Consider the following 18,863-nt stretch of genomic DNA (forward strand, 5'->3'; position numbering starts at 1 on the left):
CTCTTACTAAAGATCTTACTCATTCTCACAGAGAATCAAAACAATACACGTAGCCTACTATAAACGTTGTTGAGATTTTTATTAAGTTGAAAGTCGGTAACAAAACAGAGACAAACATCTACACGTCAAGCAATGTCATTTATTTCCTAAAATACGTTTTACAATCCAACTTACATTACCACTGCACACTCACAACCTTACAGATAACGTATAGAAGTTGTACTAGCATTTGTATTCAAAGTTTACACTTTAATCTACCAAAGTACTCACCGTTTAACAATACAACTTCCACAAGTTACAGATTATCTTTGACAACATTGGCGCCCACATGTGACTGACAACACTGGCGCACACATGTGACATCACACAGATAAATGACCATGTAGCTATTTGTTTTGTCTCTGTGAGAATGAGTAAGATCTTTAGTAAGACAACGTTTATAGTAGGCTAAGATCTTTAATAAGAGTCTCATGTGCGCCCGGGCCCCTGCCTCTATGCAATGCGGCGCGGAGTGCCAGATCGCGTCCTAGGTGAGGCGCGCCTCATTCACAAAGTGGAGCATCTCGCCCAAGCGCGGAGTGCCAGATCGCGTCCTAGGTGAGGTGCGCTTCATTCACAAAGTGGAGAGTCTCGCCCAAGCGCTGAGTGCCAGATCGCGTCCCGGACCTTAGCTCTAATTGCGTATGAGGACATCTCACGGCTTTCATCAAGTCACATTGTGTCAAGATGGCTATCGTTCAGTGCAACAACTCGATTCGCTCTTTGAAAGAACCTTTTTTAAGTCGGTGTACTAATGAAGATAAATTGACAAGGATCAAGACAGCTTTCTATGTTTTCGACCACAAAAAAATTGATTTAACATGAGAGTCAATGAGAGAGATCTGGGGTGATTTCCTTTTCGCCCCAAAAAGGGGCGGGCCATAAGAAGCAACACTTTTGGCAAATTTACTGATTTGACAATGACATTCAGAGGCAGATCAGATGGTCTCGTGGTAGAATCCGAAAAAAAATCTCTGTCTGCCTAAACACTGGAGAAAGTAATTTGAGTATTTTAAATACAAAACTACTCCACTCTAAAGTATTTTGATACAAATTACATTCGATTTTTTATCGGCCCTATCAAATACAAATTACAAAATACTCAAAAGCAAATTTACTAGTATTTCAAATACAAGTAATTGAAATACTGCCCATCTCTGTCTATAGGTTTATAGCCTCGTTTTTGCTAACATCATTGGTTACTGCTGGAAAGGAAATGTCCTTATTTGGAGTAGCCTACATAGCGTTGTGTGGGAGAAACATAGCTTTTCAACCATACCAAACATGTCAGGCATCAGAAAGCCGATATACTGCACGTTACGTTAGAATGCTAACTTTCCAGGAAACCTAGGAGAATGCTGACGCCGCGAACAGACAGAAGATTACATGTTTAGGGAGTGAACTAGCTCAAAATCTAAAAATTGACCACTGCTGAAAAAAACGATGTTTTTGCCTGCCGTGTCTCGCCTTAAATATGGAATGTATTTCACGTGTAGAACCTATTTAGAATGGCTGACCTTACATAAAACGGCAGTGAAAGACAAGCCTGGAGACAAACAGTAGGCTACCTCTGCCTAAAGGAGGGGGAAGTGTGAGAGCATATCAGCATGCTAACGTTATACTACTATGTGTTTCTATGTGTTTTTGCTTTATGCGCCATATAGTTCGTTGCGCTTTATATATGGAAAAATATCGAAAATAGACTGTTCATTGACAGTGCGCCTTATAATCCAGTGCGCCCTGTAGTGTGGAAAATACGGTAATTGTAAAATGAATAAAAAAATATATAAAATCTTCAAAAACAGATAATTGGGGCTGTAAAAAAAACAGTTTCATAGCACTGACATATTGAAAGTAGTAATAGCTGAACGTTATGTAGTAATAGCTGAACGTTAAGTAGTAATTGCTGAACTTTCTCAAGAAGATTTGAAATTGAAATGTTGCGATGTGTGAATGTTAATGTGATTTGGGGAGGAGAGCTCATCTTCACAGTCTTAACACTGTGTCTGTTTCAGCAACCTCTCGACTGGATGAAAGTGGTCCAGTAAATCACTTGAAACACAAGATTAGTGTTGCCAGTTTCAAACATGGAATAAAACAGTGTTTCAACCTTACATGAAATCTAATGATTTTCTCACTCATTGCATTAGATTAATTTAAGACAGTGATAGGCCCAGGACTCAAGTGGGAATGGATGCTGTTATGGATTTTGTGGAAAAAACATACGACTGTCACAGACTTCAGGCGACACAGAGACGTAGAGATGATGGAGTTTATTGGGAACAGCCAAAACCAGAGGCACAGGGGAAAAAGACAGTGAGCCGTGAGTGATCAGGTTCTATAGTGGTGGAGGGAGTGACAGGTGCTGGTAATCAAGCAATCAGGAGATTGGGAAGGTGACTGAGGTAGTTGTGTGGAGTCAGTTTATATAGTGATGGAGGGAGATTGGGAAGGTGACTGAGGCAGGTGTGTAGAGTCAGTTTATATAGTGATGGAGGGAGATTGGGAAGGTGACTGAGGTAGGTGTGTAGAGACAGTAGAGGGCGTGGCAGGAGCAGGGCTCAGCGCTGGTGTGACAACGAAATTATATCTGATAATATATCTGGCTTTTTTGTAACAAGGGTAGATAATATGATATAAAATAGTGTATTGTAAAGTGAACTGAAAATGATTAAGACCATTGCTCTTTCTCTGTGTGTGTGTGTGTGTGTGTGTGTGTGTGTGTGTGTGTGTGTGTGTGTGTGTGTGTGTGTGTGTGTGTGTGTGTGTGTGTGTGTTTGTGTGTATGAATGCATGCCCCCTCCTGCAGATGATAGACATGCTGTACTTTGTGGTGATCATGCTGGTGGTGCTGATGAGCTTTGGTGTGGCGCGTCAGGCCATCCTTCACCCCGATGAGGAACCGACCTGGCGTCTGGCCCGGAACATCTTCTACATGCCGTACATGATGATCTATGGGGAAGTGTTTGCAGATTCCATAGACCGTAAGACTAGAGTTCATAGTAAGACTCCAAACCTGACAACCTAACTTCATTACCTTGGGAATAAATCCAACCGTTTTCACATGAGACATCTTGATTTAAGCATAATTATCATTAAACCAATGATCCAACCAATTGCATGTTGATTGTGAATGTAGATGACCTATCTAAATGGAGGTCACCTGCAGGGGTGCAGCTTTTGGGAGGACCCTAAGAGGTTGTGGGGCTCAGGACCTGGGCTATAAGCATGCTAGGCAGTATAGCTTTTTGATATGCAGACTGTAGTGGTTATTGAGGTCCTCAAGTCCTGGTCATCTAAGCTGTGAGAAAGGGAATTTGTCAAATCTACAGGCACAGCACAGTATACACAGGTGAATAGTAGAGACATCAAAATGCAAAATGCAACTATAAAGTAATAATTATAATAATAATACACTTTATCTAGCACTTCTCATACAAAACAATGCAGCTCAAAGTGCTTAACAGCAAATAAATTACATGCACAGAGATTGACATAAAACAATACATCAAATAAATATAAAACATAAAAACTAGAGTGCATAAAATAAAATAAACATAAAAACAGGGATAGAGATTTAAGATAAAAAATAGAATACATAAAATGCATAACATAAGATAGAAAAGTAGTTGAGACAGCCACAATACTGATTCCAAGAGGTCCCAAATGTATATGTAATGTACTTATGTTCCTGACAATATAGCAATCATGAAGGGAGAGAGGAGGGGACCTACCCCAAGGTGTTGAACATAATTGTATCCTAAGTGTTCATTAACACATATTGTTTACCCATTATAAAATGAAGTGGAATAACCTAACCTAATAACCTAAAGGAGTTATAACCTCATTATAACCTCATGTACCTTAAGCCTAATAACATAAAGGAGTTATAACCTTATTTTAGCTTTATATACCTATGACCTAATAACCTAAAGGAGTTGTGCTGCCATTTCTAATCCTATAGTGATTTTTCCCATAAAAAGCCAAGATCAGCAGCCACACGCACATACACTTGCCAAAGTAACATGTGAATAAAATGAACTGACGAGATAAGATAAACGTGTAATAACAGAGTCATACAGTACAATCACAATCACAAGTACTAGCTTGCCTTCTTCAGAAAATGATTCTCTTTGGAGTAAATAGGTCTGCTGTTGATGAGCCAGGGCAGTTGGCTAACTAGGCCTGCTGTGCTCATGTCTTGTTTTCTTACTCACGCTTTCATACACTATTCAACAATAATGCTTTATTAAAAGTTACATAAACCTCAACCATTCATAGTTTATTTGTGATGTATGGTATCATTGCAGTGCAATTACAGTTATGTTGAAATATCCATTAAACAGTCTCATACCTATAATGCAATGTAATTTACCTAATGCATGAGTACTTCAAGACATGCTTACATTAAAACATTGCCTTTTCATCATTCATGAATGCATTGTATATGCTTCAAGTACTATTTAGTTGAGAGTTTACAAGAATGATCATATCAACAGATTTGTGCTGAAGTGTGTAGAATCACAGAAATATGTCCTACCATAAAATAGCTCATCTCTTCTCTTTTGTCTTTTCTTTCTGTTTTATGATGGATCCATGACCTGATAGTCTATGCAATGGAGATCAATCGTAAGTAAACATCTGCTCCTCCTCACATATGTTTGTTAAGCAACAAGACCTGCTTCAGCTTGACTGTAGATGCGTGTCACACTGTTTCCAAATGCAGCACAATTACAAATGGCTGACCCGTGTTGTTTATTAAAAAAAACTTCAGTTTTTAACAGTTTCAAGGCTGGTTCAAATAGCATTCCTCCAACTCTCAAGACCACTCATACTTTATTGTATGCAAATGTACATTGAGAACGCCACATTTGAATGCTGAATGCTGTCGCTTCTGTTTCAGTCTGTGTGGTTGTAAAATCAGGGAATGGAATATGCTTAGAGGGATCAGTATAAACGTGAAGAAATATGGAATTTGGCTGTCAGCCTGGTCTATATTTAAGGCTATCAACTAAAGTCAATGTCCATGTGAATTGTTTTTGTGTTGCATTTTTAATATGCTGTTAGATTAGTTTAATTTCACTTTACATTTAAAGTTCTATACAGAAACACTACTTCAGTAGTTACCATCAGCACAACAGTTCATGTTACACGAGTGCAAGTGCTTCAGTAGTTACCATCAGCACAACAGTTCATGTTACACGAGTGCAAGTGCTTCAGTAGTTACCATCAGCACAACAGTTCATGTTACACGAGTGCAAGTGCTTCAGTAGTTACCATCAGCACAACAGTTAATGTTACACGAGTGCAAGTGCTTCAGTAGTTACCATCAGCACAACAGTTAATGTTACACGAGTGCAAGTGCTTCAGTAGTTACCATCAGCACAACAGTTCATGTTACACGAGTGCAAGTGCTTCAGTAGTTACCATCAGCACAACAGTTAATGTTACACGAGTGCAAGTGCTTCAGTATATTGCAGCTGTTTGGGGTTTTGGGGTTGGATTTGTTACTTCCCATTTGTATTTGTTACCACAATGCCACCTAAGCTTAAGCGCCAATAATTACAAGTCACATATTTTTGGTTGGTAAAACCAAATGTTTTGAAGAAATCGGAAACAGAACACAAAATCAGAAACTAATACTACACTATTATGCTTTGACTTGCATCAGAGGTAGAATGATGAGAAAGGGACAAAGCAAGGAACAGTGATGGAAGAAAAACAGAAGAAGGGGGAAAGACAATGGACCTCATTCTGGAGCATTTGTTAAGTGTCTTCTTAAATATCTTGTTACGAACTTGAAAAGACCAACTTAAACAAAACATCTCTGACGGATTCAGGAACGCCTGGAAATGTGTTATGTAACTGGCAAATGGTTCTTAGCTGTGCACTGATTCTTAAATTCAACGCACATTCTCGTACACCTGAATTTTCATACATAAACGCCCCGTCAGCTCCTTATAAGGGCATGCATCTATAGAGACTAGGGGTGTGAATCTCTCCTGAAAAAGACGATCCGATTCGTATCTCGATACATGGGCACAATACCACACAAGAAAAGATGCAGGTTGATAAAAAACGATTCAGTACAATTCGATTTGATGCAATTCAATGCGATTCGATGCAGTTCAATTATTGAACATTTGTCAAAGCGAGCACCGGTAAACCCAGACCTAATTTCACCGGGGCAGAGGTGGAGGTACGGTTGCAGAATGCAGATGTGTCCGTTCTATTCCACTATGGCTATATCCACGCGATTGAGTTTAGTGCTTATTTATTTATTAACTGCCATTTGCAGTGTTCATGTGCTTTTATTTATGTAAGGACATCACGATGGCTCGGTCTCAGAATCATGACTATAAATGTTAAAAATAATTGTAAATTATACAAATATTCTCCTATTTATTATTATTATATTTATTTGAAATCTGATCATGTCTGTAGAATACGGCAATCAACAACAGTTCATCTTCCTTGGCTGAAGTAGAGCGGGTAAAAGTTAGCCGGACGTTCGATATTCGCCAGATATTCATTTTTGAAAGACGTGTTCGCATTCTGATTGCATACAAGTTTTCATTTTGATTGCTGTAGTAGTTGCCAGTGGTAGGCATCTACATACTACAGGTGAAATCTTCCTGATATCTACCATCATAGTGAAACATCATGTTATTTTAATACCGATACGGGACTTCACGCATAGAAAGTCACGCTAAAACGGATATCGATACGTTTCGGTTATTTTTTTACACCCCTAATGGAGACGTGTGCAGAATACACAGAATCACAGTATTATTACTAACACAAAAGGTTGCATTCAATGTAATTTTTTTAGTATTGTAATATGTGTTTTATTGTTTTAGTATTGTACTATGCGTTTTACTGTTTTACTATAGTATTATGTGAAAACAGTTGATATCTGTTTAAAATAAATCAAGCCCACCCATATAGAAGGGTCTGTAGTATGTATGTCAAGGACAATACTTACATGACACGCATTTCATACTTAATTTTTCTAATAATTTCACAGACTTTTCCCATGTGGGCATATGAGCTTGATGCATGTTTTTAAAACTACTTCATGTGTGTTCCTCAGCACCTTGTGGGGATCATTTGTTTGAAGAAGATGGTAAGAAACTTCCTCCCTGCATTCCTGGAGCCTGGCTCACCCCTGCAATCATGGCTTGTTATCTGCTGGTGGCAAACATCCTACTAGTCAACCTTCTCATCGCAGTATTCAAGTAAGACACATACTCACTGCTCATGACTACACAAAACATTTTAACATGCACACTACACAAGCCAGGGGGACCTTGACTTCCCAGGGACAATCCATACAGATAGAATGTGTTATTTGCTGATGTATTCTGCCCTCAAGGAGACGGCAATCAATTATGTTAATGTTGTGGTGTGTTTTGTATATGGAAACCAAATCATTTTCAAGCTACCGTATTTTCCGCACTAAAGGGCGCACTGGATTATAAGGCGCACTGTCAATGAATAGTCTATTTTCGATATTTTTTCATATATAAAGCGCACCAGGCTATAAGGCGCATTAAGCAAAAAACACATAGAAACACATAGTAGCAAATCTAGCCTCGATGCTAATAAGTGTAACGTTAGCATGCTTATATGCTCTCACACTTCCCCCTCCTTTAGGCAGAGGTAGCCTACTGTTTGTCTCCAGTCTCTTGGCTCGTCTTTCACTGCCGTTTTATGTAAGGTCAGCCATTCTAAATAGGTTCTACACGTGAAATACATTCCATATGTAATGGATAGAGAGCAACGCTACCAGCATTACTCCATAGCAAATTAATATGCTGACAGTGCAGTGTCCTAGCGTAGCTGCTAGGTCAGTTATCTGACAGTGTCAAACATTGGCCATGCTGTTTAACAATCAAAATGCTAAGTTTAATAATGGTTTTACAATCGATGTGCTCATTTTAGTAGCTAATGGATTAAAATGACAACGTGAACGTTTGGCAAAAACTAACCTAACTATAATTAACACCATAACGATAGCTGTCTAGCTAGCTAGCGAATAGCTAACGTTAGCTAGTTTTAACCAGAGATTACTTGCCTAAGCCTAGCATAACATCAGTGGTGAAAGTAAGACTGTACTCACAATGACACAAATGTGAATAATGAGTATGCCTATGACCATGTAGGCTTAGTTTATTACTTCAGCAGAGGAAAATTCAAACCTAACAAGTTCCATTTGGGAGACCCAGAGGTAAACTGTCCCCCGTGCCCCTTGTCATTTCAAGCTAGCTGTAGAAGGCACTTCCAACACCGAGTCACCAGCAAATAGACCAACAGTGGTCCGAAGCAATGTACTGTTCGAGGTTTTATATAAAATACGGTAGCCGTAATGCTGCAAACGGCACGGCTTTGTAGTTTACCAAAGTCGTACTAAAACATTTTGACAGAGCGCCGTGACCACACAAAATCGCTTTGAGGTCAGTAAGCACAATCAGAATTAATCCATATATAAGGCGCTCCGGATTATAAGGCGCACTGTTGTTTTTTGATAAAATTAAAGGCTTTTAAGTGCGCCATATAGTCCGGAAAATACGGTAACTATTTAAGAGGATTGCTAGCAAACAAACTGTCTCGCAGGTGTTTGTGACTATTTCATGTGAATGTAACCCTTTGTAGCCTGCCCATCCTTTTTTGGTCCGAAGACTTCAGCCACCAATTTTATCTATGAAAATGTCCTTGTAAATGTTGGTATCATGTCTGCTAGGGTGCCTTATCTACAATGGTATGCCATAGAACGATGGCATAAAAAAGCCCTCAAGGCATGATCCATTGTAAATGATACACAAACAGGTTGACCAATGGTGTAGTACACAGGTAGTCAGGGTGTTGGAGGGGCATGTTTACACCATTCAATTGTTGGAGATTTTACAGCAAATCAATGATCACTCTTGCAGCAACACATTCACCCAGGTGAAGTCAATCTCCAATCAAGTGTGGAAGTTCCAGAGGTACCAGCTCATCATGACCTTTCATGACCGGCCCATCCTGCCGCCACCTCTCATCATCTTCAGTCACATCTTTATCGTGCTTAAACGCATCTGCTGCTGCCGCCACAAGAGGGAAGGGGAACTGAGCGAGCGAGACAAAGGACTGAGTGAGCGACTCTGATGTTACCAATGCACCTTCTTCGTTCTAGATTATCCTTACTGTGCACAATTTCATTTGACTCTTCATATAACTCTTCATGTTCTCCCATTTGCGCTTATTGTGTGCCTCCAGTTACGCATATTTCAGGGATGCATATTCTCCCCTACAAGCTTCGATCTGAATGAAGGCGGGATCATGACAAAGGCATAATTTATTTAAAACAGAAGTAAACTGAGTACATTTTGGCTGTCGGGAGAACATGGAACATGGACTTTCACATTAACCTTGTGAATGTCATTAAAGTCCATGGAAAACAAACACCAGATTTTGTAAGCAGAGTTAGTAAATGAAAGCAAGGGAAAACTTGTATTATGAATAATGAAAATTAAAACATTTGTTTCTATCACAAGAAAACCTAACCTAACAAAGGAGTAAATTAACAAAATGACACATTTGCGAGTCAAATTTCAGGTGTTGAGATTCATGATTTAAAAACTCACTGTTGAGGAGAAGGTAAATTACATCATGAAGAACATTTCAATATCCCAGCTTGACATGTCTCCTATTATTAAACACTCAGAAATCAAGTAATAAAACACCCTCCCACCGATACCTGAAAATGACTGAAGATATGTGCATTATATCAGCCACCCTCTGAAACGAAACCGTATGCAAGGACAAACAGAAAAATGAGGGCCCGTAGAGAATGTGGCTTTAAAGTTACTCATCCAGGAATCTTTACAAGAGCAGTGGATTATGGCTTCACGGTCCAAAGTCCAAATCGCTGGATGCACTGCATGTCTTTAAGCTCTAGTACATCCAGATGAGGTCAGAATGTTCACAATACTTTTTTTTTCTCCGTTTTTAATAGATCATTATTTACTGGGATTGTTTGCAAGATCATGTGATTAAAAACTCTTTTTTCTTTCTATGTATAGTACAATTTGTATAATAATATCAGAGCTAGGCCTACTGCTGACTTCAAATTCAATAAGGTGTTTTGCCATGTATTGGTGCTGGACTTACTACAGCGTAGCTGAAAAGCGCAGAAGCCAAATTCAGAATATGTGTTAATGGTGTTTACATTAGAAATGGCCAGCTATTCAGGTTGTTCCACCTAAAGTGGGTAACTGCCTAGACTTGAGTCAAGGGGTGAAAGTGCGTAGGTCGAAAAGTGCGTAGCTGTGGGCTTTTTTTTTTGTACTTAAGCGTCTGGGAGAATACGGACCATAATATTGACAGATCTTAATAGCCATTCTATTCCCCATATATGTTTTGTAGAACTCATCCTTAGCCCTGAAGAGTTGAGGAGCCTGTATGAGTTTGAGGAGCAGTGTGTGGAAGAACACTTCAGAGATAAAGAAGATAAGGAGCAGTCCTCCAACAACGAACGTATCCGCATCACATCTGAGAGGTGAGCTCTGTTAAGGGTCGAGTAGATGAGCGGTTTGAGCTTGATGGAAAAAACTCTCAGGAGGACTTGGAGAAGTTGATTGTAAGGCTTGGAAACTTTTATTTTTCCAAGAAGAAGGCCCGCCAGGGCAAAAATAATAATAACAATATTATATAAACAAAAAGAGCAAAAATAAATACTTTGTAATAATACAAAATAATTGGGCATAATAGCCAAGACGAATAATAGCAAAAATGCACGGTTTTACCACTTTAGCTGGTTCAGAATTTCTATTACCAGAGAGAGCTCTTAGACCGACGTCTCTTCCTTAGCAGCTCTCCCGAACGAATGAAAGGACAGGCTTAAATTGGGCCTAAGCACGCCCCTACAATTGGTGCAAACCAAAACATTACATTGTACAGGGGTGTCCCAGGCACTTAAAACCCAGAAGCTTAAACAGCTTACAAACTAAATTCCATATGACTGGAAAAATGCACAATAATTATATACATTACGTTTGCTACTTGTGGTATACCCAACAACTTCTATAACAGCCTAAATAATATTAACGGGATTCAGGTTCACTTCCGGTTAACCTGGAAGTGAGGCGTCTTTTTAAAGCAGCGTATTTGCGCTGAACATTTTCACTAAAAACAAACAGCAGACGATACATTGAACAACGGTAAGACAAGCGATTTGCAATATTGAATTGATGCGAGACTTTAAACTAAATAAACAGAACATTTAACATGAGACATTGTATGTTGTGGTTATTTAAACGCTGGGTACAAATGTATTTAAACTCTAAAGGTGTACTGGTTGTAGAAATCAATTGCAATGTGAATCACGGACGTTTAGCTGACGAATGACCAGGTTTAACAAACATATAAGCACCTACACATGTACACGGAAAACAAACATATAACACCCACGCAGTTCAAGTTAATACATGTACACGTAGGCAGTGTAATACGGCCGTGACGGTCGCCATGCGTCCCGTCACACACCCCCCCCCTTACGCTGGAGCGTCCATGTCATGGCGCGAAAGGAAGTCCGCAATCACATTGTCCTTGCCAGCCTTGTACCTTACAGTGAACTTGTAGGGCTGCAACGATAGGTGCCAACGTGTAATCCTCGAATTAAAATCTCTCATACGATGGAGCCACTGCAGGGCTCTGTGGTCCGTTTCAAGGACAAAGTCTTTGCCCACTAAATAGTATTTAAGAGTGTCTATGGCCCACTTAATGGCCAGAGCCTCTTTTTCCACCGTGGAGTAGCGAGTCTCGCGAGGGAACAGCTTGCGGCTCACATACTGTACAGGTCTTCTGTCCTCCCCCTCACCCTGCAACAATACTGCCCCCAGGCCAAGGCCTGAGGCGTCCGTCTGCACCGTAAATGGCAGGGAAAAGTCAGGGCTCTGGAGCACTGGTTCGAGACACATGCTCTCCTTTAAGTCCTGAAAAGCTGCCTCACACTCAGCAGTTAAGACCACCTTGTTGGGGCTGGCCTTGCGAGTGAGGTCTGACAGGGGTGCAGCCCTGCTTGAGAAGTTGGGGATGAACCGTCGGTACCAGCCGACTAACCCCAGGAATGACCTCACCCCCTTTTTAGTAGTAGGCGGCTGAGAATCGCGGATGGAATCCACCTTGCCGACCTGAGGTTGGATAGTGCCACTACCCAGGCTGTAGCCTAGGTAGCAAACCTCAGCCCTGGCGAGTTGGCACTTGCTGGCGTTCACCACCAGCCCTGCTCGATGGATCCTCTGGAAGACATCACGAAGGTGGTTAAGATGCTCCTCCCAGGAGGAACTATGGATGATGACGTCGTCAATATAGGCCGCGGCGTAGTCCTCAGCGCCCCGCAGCACCTCATCCATGAGACGCTGGAAGCTAGCTGCGGCGCCGTGAAGGCCAAAGGGCATGACCCGGAAGTGGTATAGGCCTGATGGAGCGCGGAATGCGGTCAGCTCCTGTGCTCGGGGGGATAACGGTACCTGCCAGTACCCCTTACACAGGTCCAACGTACTGAGGAACTTTGCCCTCCCCAGACTCTCCACCATCTCGTCCACACGGGGCATGGGATAGGGGTCAAATGTGGAAATACTGTTAAGTTTAGAAAAGTCAATACAAAAGCGGAGTCCGCCATCTTTCTTGGGTACTAATACCACTGGACTGCACCACTCACTGTGTGAAGACTCGATCACCCCCATCTCCAGCATGTCCTGTACCTCTTTCTTCAGCGCCGGTATCAGACGCGCTGGAACCCTGGTAGCAGTCTGCCGGATGGGGCCTGGAGACGTGAGCTGGATGTTGTGGGTGATTACCTCGGTCCGTCCTGGCTGGTCTCGGAAAAGGCCTCTGGGGATGATGTGGAGCAGGTCCTCCTGCTGTTCAGGTGTCAGATGGGTGACAGAGGGGTAGGGAGACTCACCGCCCGCTGTAGGAAAGTACAGCTCCGCCGGTTCTTCCTCCTGTTCCACGGTCCGCGCCCACAGCTGGTTTTGGACCGCCGATGGACGGTCGTTCCATTTTTTTAGTAGGTTCACATGGTAGAGCTGTTTCGAACGACGTCTGTCTGGCATGGCAATTTCATAAGTTACCTCGCTGGCCTTGCGAAGCACCTCATATGGACCTTGCCACTTCGCCAACAGACTGCTCTCAGATGATGGCAGCAGCAGCAGCACTTTCTCTCCCGGATTGAAGGAGCGGCTACGTGCAGTCTGGTCGTACCATCTCTTTTGCCGTGTCTGAGCGTTGGCCAGGTGGTCATGGGCCATGGAGCTCAGCTGTTCCAGCTTGTCCCGCATCCTCAAGACATACCTCGCGATGTTTACAGGCTGTTGAGGAGCATCCCCCTCCCAGCTCTCACGGAGGATGTCAAGCGGGCCTCTCACCTCCCGCCCGTACAAGAGCTCGAAGGGGGAGAACCCGGTGGATGCCTGCGGTACTTCTCTGTAAGAGAAAAGCAGATAGGGGAGCCACTGATGCCAGTCAGCTCCTGTGTCAGACACAAATTTGCGCAGCATGGACTTCAGGGTTTGATTGAACCTCTCAACCAAGCCATCAGTCTGTGGATGGTAGGGTGTGGTTTTGATGCCCCGGATCCCTAACAGAGAGTACACCTGTTTTAACGATTTACTCGTGAAGTTGGTGCCCTGGTCTGTCAAGACCTCTTTGGGGATCCCCACACGGGAGAACAGTTGCACTAAACAGTTGGCTACTTGCCTAGCTTTTATATTTCTGAGGGGGAAAGCCTCGGGGTAACGTGTTGCATAATCACAAATGACTAGGATATACCGGTGGCCTGCACTACTCCTTTCTAGGGGACCAACTACATCCATGGCTATGCGCCTGAAGGGCTCGTCAATAATGGGGAGACTGATGAGAGGGGCTTTCAAGCCTCTATGCGAGCGAGCAGACAACTGGCACTCTGGACATGACCGGCAGTACTCGGTTATGTCATTATGGAAACCAGGCCAATAAAACCTGTTCACAATCCTTTTCTCAGACTTTTCCTTGCCTAAGTGTCCTGCCCATGGAATGCTATGCCCAAGATGAAGCACTTTGGCTCTCAGGGCCTCTGGAACCACCAACTGTTCCTTATCTGCACTCTCCCTGTACAATTTGCCATTATGCATTACAAAACAAACACCCCCCTCCTTAATGACTTCCCTAGCCTCCTCTGGGGTCTTAACAGATGCAAAGCTAGAGCTAAGGGTAGGGTCTTCCTGCTGAATTTTGCCAAAATCCGGCACAAGGACTTCACTGCCCTGTAGTGGTGGTACGGAAAAGCTCTCTGGCACAGCTGTACCAGCCACTCTAGCTCTACGCTTCTCCGCCTTAGACTTCTTAGGTTTGCCGCCTTGGCAACCATATGGTAATTCTTTCAAATAGTCAGGCTCTGTCTTCCTACCGGCCTGTGCCCTTGTTACCACAAAGCTAGCAGCTGTGCTAACATTCTGTAGTAACTCCGTTAACACTGGCACATCCTGGCCTAAAATCACTGGGTAGGGACACTTATCTAAGAGCCCTACGGTTAGCAAATACCTTTGCCCACTAATCTCAATTGGGACCTCACTAGTCTGATGCACCGACTCATCGCCGTGGATGCAGCGGACCCTTACATTACCCACTGGCTGATAAGTCGACTTTAAACAGGACTTGAGAACAAAAGACTGGCTACTTCCAGAGTCAACCAGAGCCTGCAGTGTTTTGCCTCCTATCCTAACAGGGACAGTTACATCAGAGGCGGTAAATGCTGTGTGCCTACTAGGGCCAGAGCGAAAACATAGCCTCGATTCCGTGGCTTTCATCCCAGGACACTGAGGTCTAGTGTGGCCTTGCTGACCACAGTGGTGACATACTAGGACCTGAGCAGGACTAGCAGGAGTGGGCTTTACACTAGGGCTGGGTCTATAGGGGCTGTTAGAGGGCCTGAACACACGACCACTACTACCCACAGACTTACCGGCAGATGACTGGGCTGGGTGTTGAGGTCTTCTCCAGGAGTCGTGTGGGCCCAACTGGTAGCACCGTCTGGACTGTCGTGCAGCCACGAAGGTCTCCACCAGTTCTGCCGCTTCTGCTGAGGATTGGGGGGTGCGTTCCTTCACCCAAACCTGTAGTTCCTGGTTCAGCATCCCCAGGAACTGTTCCAGTATGAGCTGATCACATACCTGGTCCTTGGACTTTGTCTCTGGGTCAAGCCACTTCTCTAGGAGGTCCTTGAGTCTGTCTTGGAGCTCTTTCGCAGTCTCTCCCTCCATTATAGTCTGGGAGCGGAAAAGCTGGCGATAGGTCTCTGAGTTGATCTCAAACTTTCTGAGAATGGCTTGCTTTACTTTTACATAGTCATAACTGTCCTCTATGTTCATCGCTACAAAAGCAGCTCTGGCTTTCCCTTTCAACAGGGGCAGTAAACACAATGCCCATGTATCCTGGGGCCACTGACTGGCTGCTGCGAGCCTTTCGAACGTTGTGAGGTAATGTTCGATATCTTCATCCTCTCCATATGGGGACATTTTTGGGGTTTTCCACCCCGGATGGATGTTTGGAGCTCTGGCAAGACCGATAACTGTGGAGTTCAGGGAGCTCTGTAGTCCGGACGCTGGTACTTGACCTGGGCGTGGCTGTTGAGCTGGTACATCCTGAGGGAAACTTTGAGGCAGTAGTCCTTCCGTTGAAGAGGGGCGGGAGTTGGGCGGGTTTTCCAGTTGCAGCTCATCGAGTGACTGTCGCGCTGTCTGCACTGGAGCCGTCTCATCTCTCACCAGCCTCTGCAGTTGGTGAAATTGATGCTCCATGGATTTCCACCTCTGGTCATGCCGCTCTGCCTCTACGTCCATCTGTTCCTGCTGTCTCCGCTGACAGTCCACCACCGACTTCATAATTTGCTCCAGCCGATCGGTCCGATCTACGACCACTGGAGTTTGCGACCTGGACGATGCTGAAGATTTCGCCCTTGTTCCAGTGTCTCTTACAGAGGTAGCCCTATGAGGTGCCGTACCTCCCTTTCTTGTCTCCATCTCTACTCCCTGAGAGTCGCTCTTGGTCACTGGTATCCCACCGCTGCCACCAAATGTTAAGGGTCGAGTAGATGAGCGGTTTGAGCTTGATGGAAAAAACTCTCAGGAGGACTTGGAGAAGTTGATTGTAAGGCTTGGAAACTTTTATTTTTCCAAGAAGAAGGCCCGCCAGGGCAAAAATAATAATAACAATATTATATAAACAAAAAGAGCAAAAATAAATACTTTGTAATAATACAAAATAATTGGGCATAATAGCCAAGACGAATAATAGCAAAAATGCACGGTTTTATCACTTTAGCTGGTTCAGAATTTCTATTACCAGAGAGAGCTCTTAGACCGACGTCTCTTCCTTAGCAGCTCTCCCGAACGAATGAAAGGACAGGCTTAAATTGGGCCTAAGCACGCCCCTACAATTGGTGCAAACCAAAACATTACATTGTACAGGGGTGTCCCAGGCACTTAAAACCCAGAAGCTTAAACAGCTTACAAACTAAATTCCATATGACTGGAAAAATGCACAATAATTATATACATTACGTTTGCTACTTGTGGTATACCCAACAACTTCTATAACAGCCTAAATAATATTAACGGGATTCAGGTTCACTTCCGGTTAACCTGGAAGTGAGGCGTCTTTTTAAAGCAGCGTATTTGCGCTGAACATTTTCACTAAAAACAAACAGCAGACGATACATTGAACAACGGTAAGACAAGCGATTTGCAATATTGAATTGATGCGAGACTTTAAACTAAATAAACAGAACATTTAACATGAGACATTGTATGTTGTGGTTATTTAAACGCTGGGTACAAATGTATTTAAACTCTAAAGGTGTACTGGTTGTAGAAATCAATTGCAATGTGAATCACGGACGTTTAGCTGACGAATGACCAGGTTTAACAAACATATAAGCACCTACACATGTACACGGAAAACAAACATATAACACCCACGCAGTTCAAGTTGATACATGTACACGTAGGCAGTGTAATACGGCCGTGACGGTTGCCATGCGTCCCGTCACAAGCTCTGATTCTGATTCTGCTTCCCCAGTGCAGTGATGTAGAAATGTAAACTCCCCACTAAAGAGACACAAGACTGGATTGCTTTTACGGTGTTAACTTGTTCTTCAATGGCAGAGTGAAAACTGAAACAAGTTATAGGCCTACATTCAAATGAATGTTAGGTTAAATACACTATAACACACTACACACTTTGATAAGTGTATTCATTAACTTGGTTGCAGTGGACTCATGTACATGGCTAAGCAAGGCAACTAGCGATACAAAATAAGTAAAATCCACAACAACAAATGTTAACCCACAAGCTGTTTCTAGCAGAGAGCAGAGACATATTTGTTATCAATAATTGGCAAACTCTTTTTAGATCGTATGACACTTGAAAACACTTAACAGCTGACACCTATTGCCATAGCAGCTGTTAACAAATAATGAAATGGAATTCCTCAATTTAACTGCTACTAGATGGGTCTAGAGCCAGAACACATTTTACATATTAACAATAAAGTATTGGATTTGTTTCATATCTCTTGTTACAATACTGTTATTAATAATGTTATATATTGAGACAGACTGTGGTCGCCATATTCATACATTGTAGATGCATAAAGGTTAGGTTAGGGTTAGGATTAGGCTCATGTAAGTACAGAGTATCAAAGTGCTGTTACATCCTTTTATAACCCCCGCTCCGTGTTTGGAGTTCTGCCTCTGCCTCTGCCTCATTCAATATTTTCCTACCTTGGCGGCCGTTGTCCCTTACATAATTAGTTGCCCTGCACTTAATGGTACCATGACGATACAGCAATTGCAATTTTGTACAGTTTATGTTATACTGTTTATTTATTTATAGCAGCTAGGATTAATCCTTGATGAGAGAAGACTATTAATGTTGCCCACATTATCACAGGATTGATCAAAATATTTTTTAAGTAAACTTTTTAGCCCTTCTCATGTATCCACACTTATTTCACAACAAATATGTTACCGTTGTTTGGGTAAATAATACCTGACCTTTTTTTAAATTTATATTCATGTGTCTGATTTTTAAGGGTAGAGAACATGGCTGTTCGTTTGGAGGAGGTGAATGAACGAGAGACCAAGATGAAGGCATGCCTTCAAACCGTAGACATACGTCTGGGTCAGATGGAGGAGTTTGCTAGTCGTATGATGAATGCTGTACAAGTGCTAGCAGGTGTGGATTGCAATGAACATCTTCAACCTCGCTCCAGAAACTCCTCTATCTGTGATCCTGCATCATTATGGAGACATGGCAGCATTCACAGTAGTGATGGCTACAGCCTACATCGGTACAATGCGGAGATAGACGGCCAGACAGAAGCTGAAGACAAAATGGGATCAGAAAGGAAGCAGAGTGTAAAGGAAAATATCCCAGTGATAGAGTTAGAACAGAATCTGGACTTGGTCTCAGCTAACAAAGGAACAGAGAGGTGGAACAAAACCTCTTTCCTAGACCTCTCAGCGTGTGATACGCAAACCAATACAAAACTAGCTACAAACCCATCACTTGTTGCCAACCTGTTCCCTACACAACCCAAAGCACAAGAGGAAAGTGGCAGTCCTATTGTTGAGAAACAGAAACTAGAAACAGCCTTGTCATACCCTCTGGAACACACCAGAGCTTTGCACCACTATTCTTTCCTACAGGGAACAACACCGGTCCTTGGACACAGCCGCAATAATAAGACAGAAATTCAAACCTGGGGAACGGATGACAGTCATGTTAAGAAATGGGTTAGT

The 18,863-nt window shown here is 42.7% G+C and overlaps 1 protein-coding gene across 1 annotated transcript in view; it reads left to right on the forward strand.

The window, feature by feature from the left end:
• LOC308369642 (transient receptor potential cation channel subfamily M member 1-like) overlaps nucleotides 1-18,592 on the forward strand; it is a gene marked incomplete at both ends in the record, with an annotated part of 120,576 nt that extends 101,984 nt beyond the window's left edge. The window contains 7 exons of the mRNA XM_080844143.1: nucleotides 2,849-3,041; nucleotides 4,648-4,668; nucleotides 7,133-7,277; nucleotides 8,973-9,172; nucleotides 10,447-10,579; nucleotides 18,155-18,412; nucleotides 18,586-18,592. Coding sequence (XP_080700269.1) covers nucleotides 2,849-3,041; nucleotides 4,648-4,668; nucleotides 7,133-7,277; nucleotides 8,973-9,172; nucleotides 10,447-10,579; nucleotides 18,155-18,412; nucleotides 18,586-18,592 — 957 coding nt within the window. The remainder of the gene's footprint in view (nucleotides 1-2,848; nucleotides 3,042-4,647; nucleotides 4,669-7,132; nucleotides 7,278-8,972; nucleotides 9,173-10,446; nucleotides 10,580-18,154; nucleotides 18,413-18,585) is intronic.
• Nucleotides 18,593-18,863: the final 271 nt, after the last annotated feature.

This window comes from Sprattus sprattus (genome assembly GCF_963457725.1).
Source record: "Sprattus sprattus genome assembly, chromosome: 8".
Classification (NCBI taxonomy): Eukaryota; Metazoa; Chordata; class Actinopteri; order Clupeiformes; family Clupeidae; genus Sprattus; species Sprattus sprattus.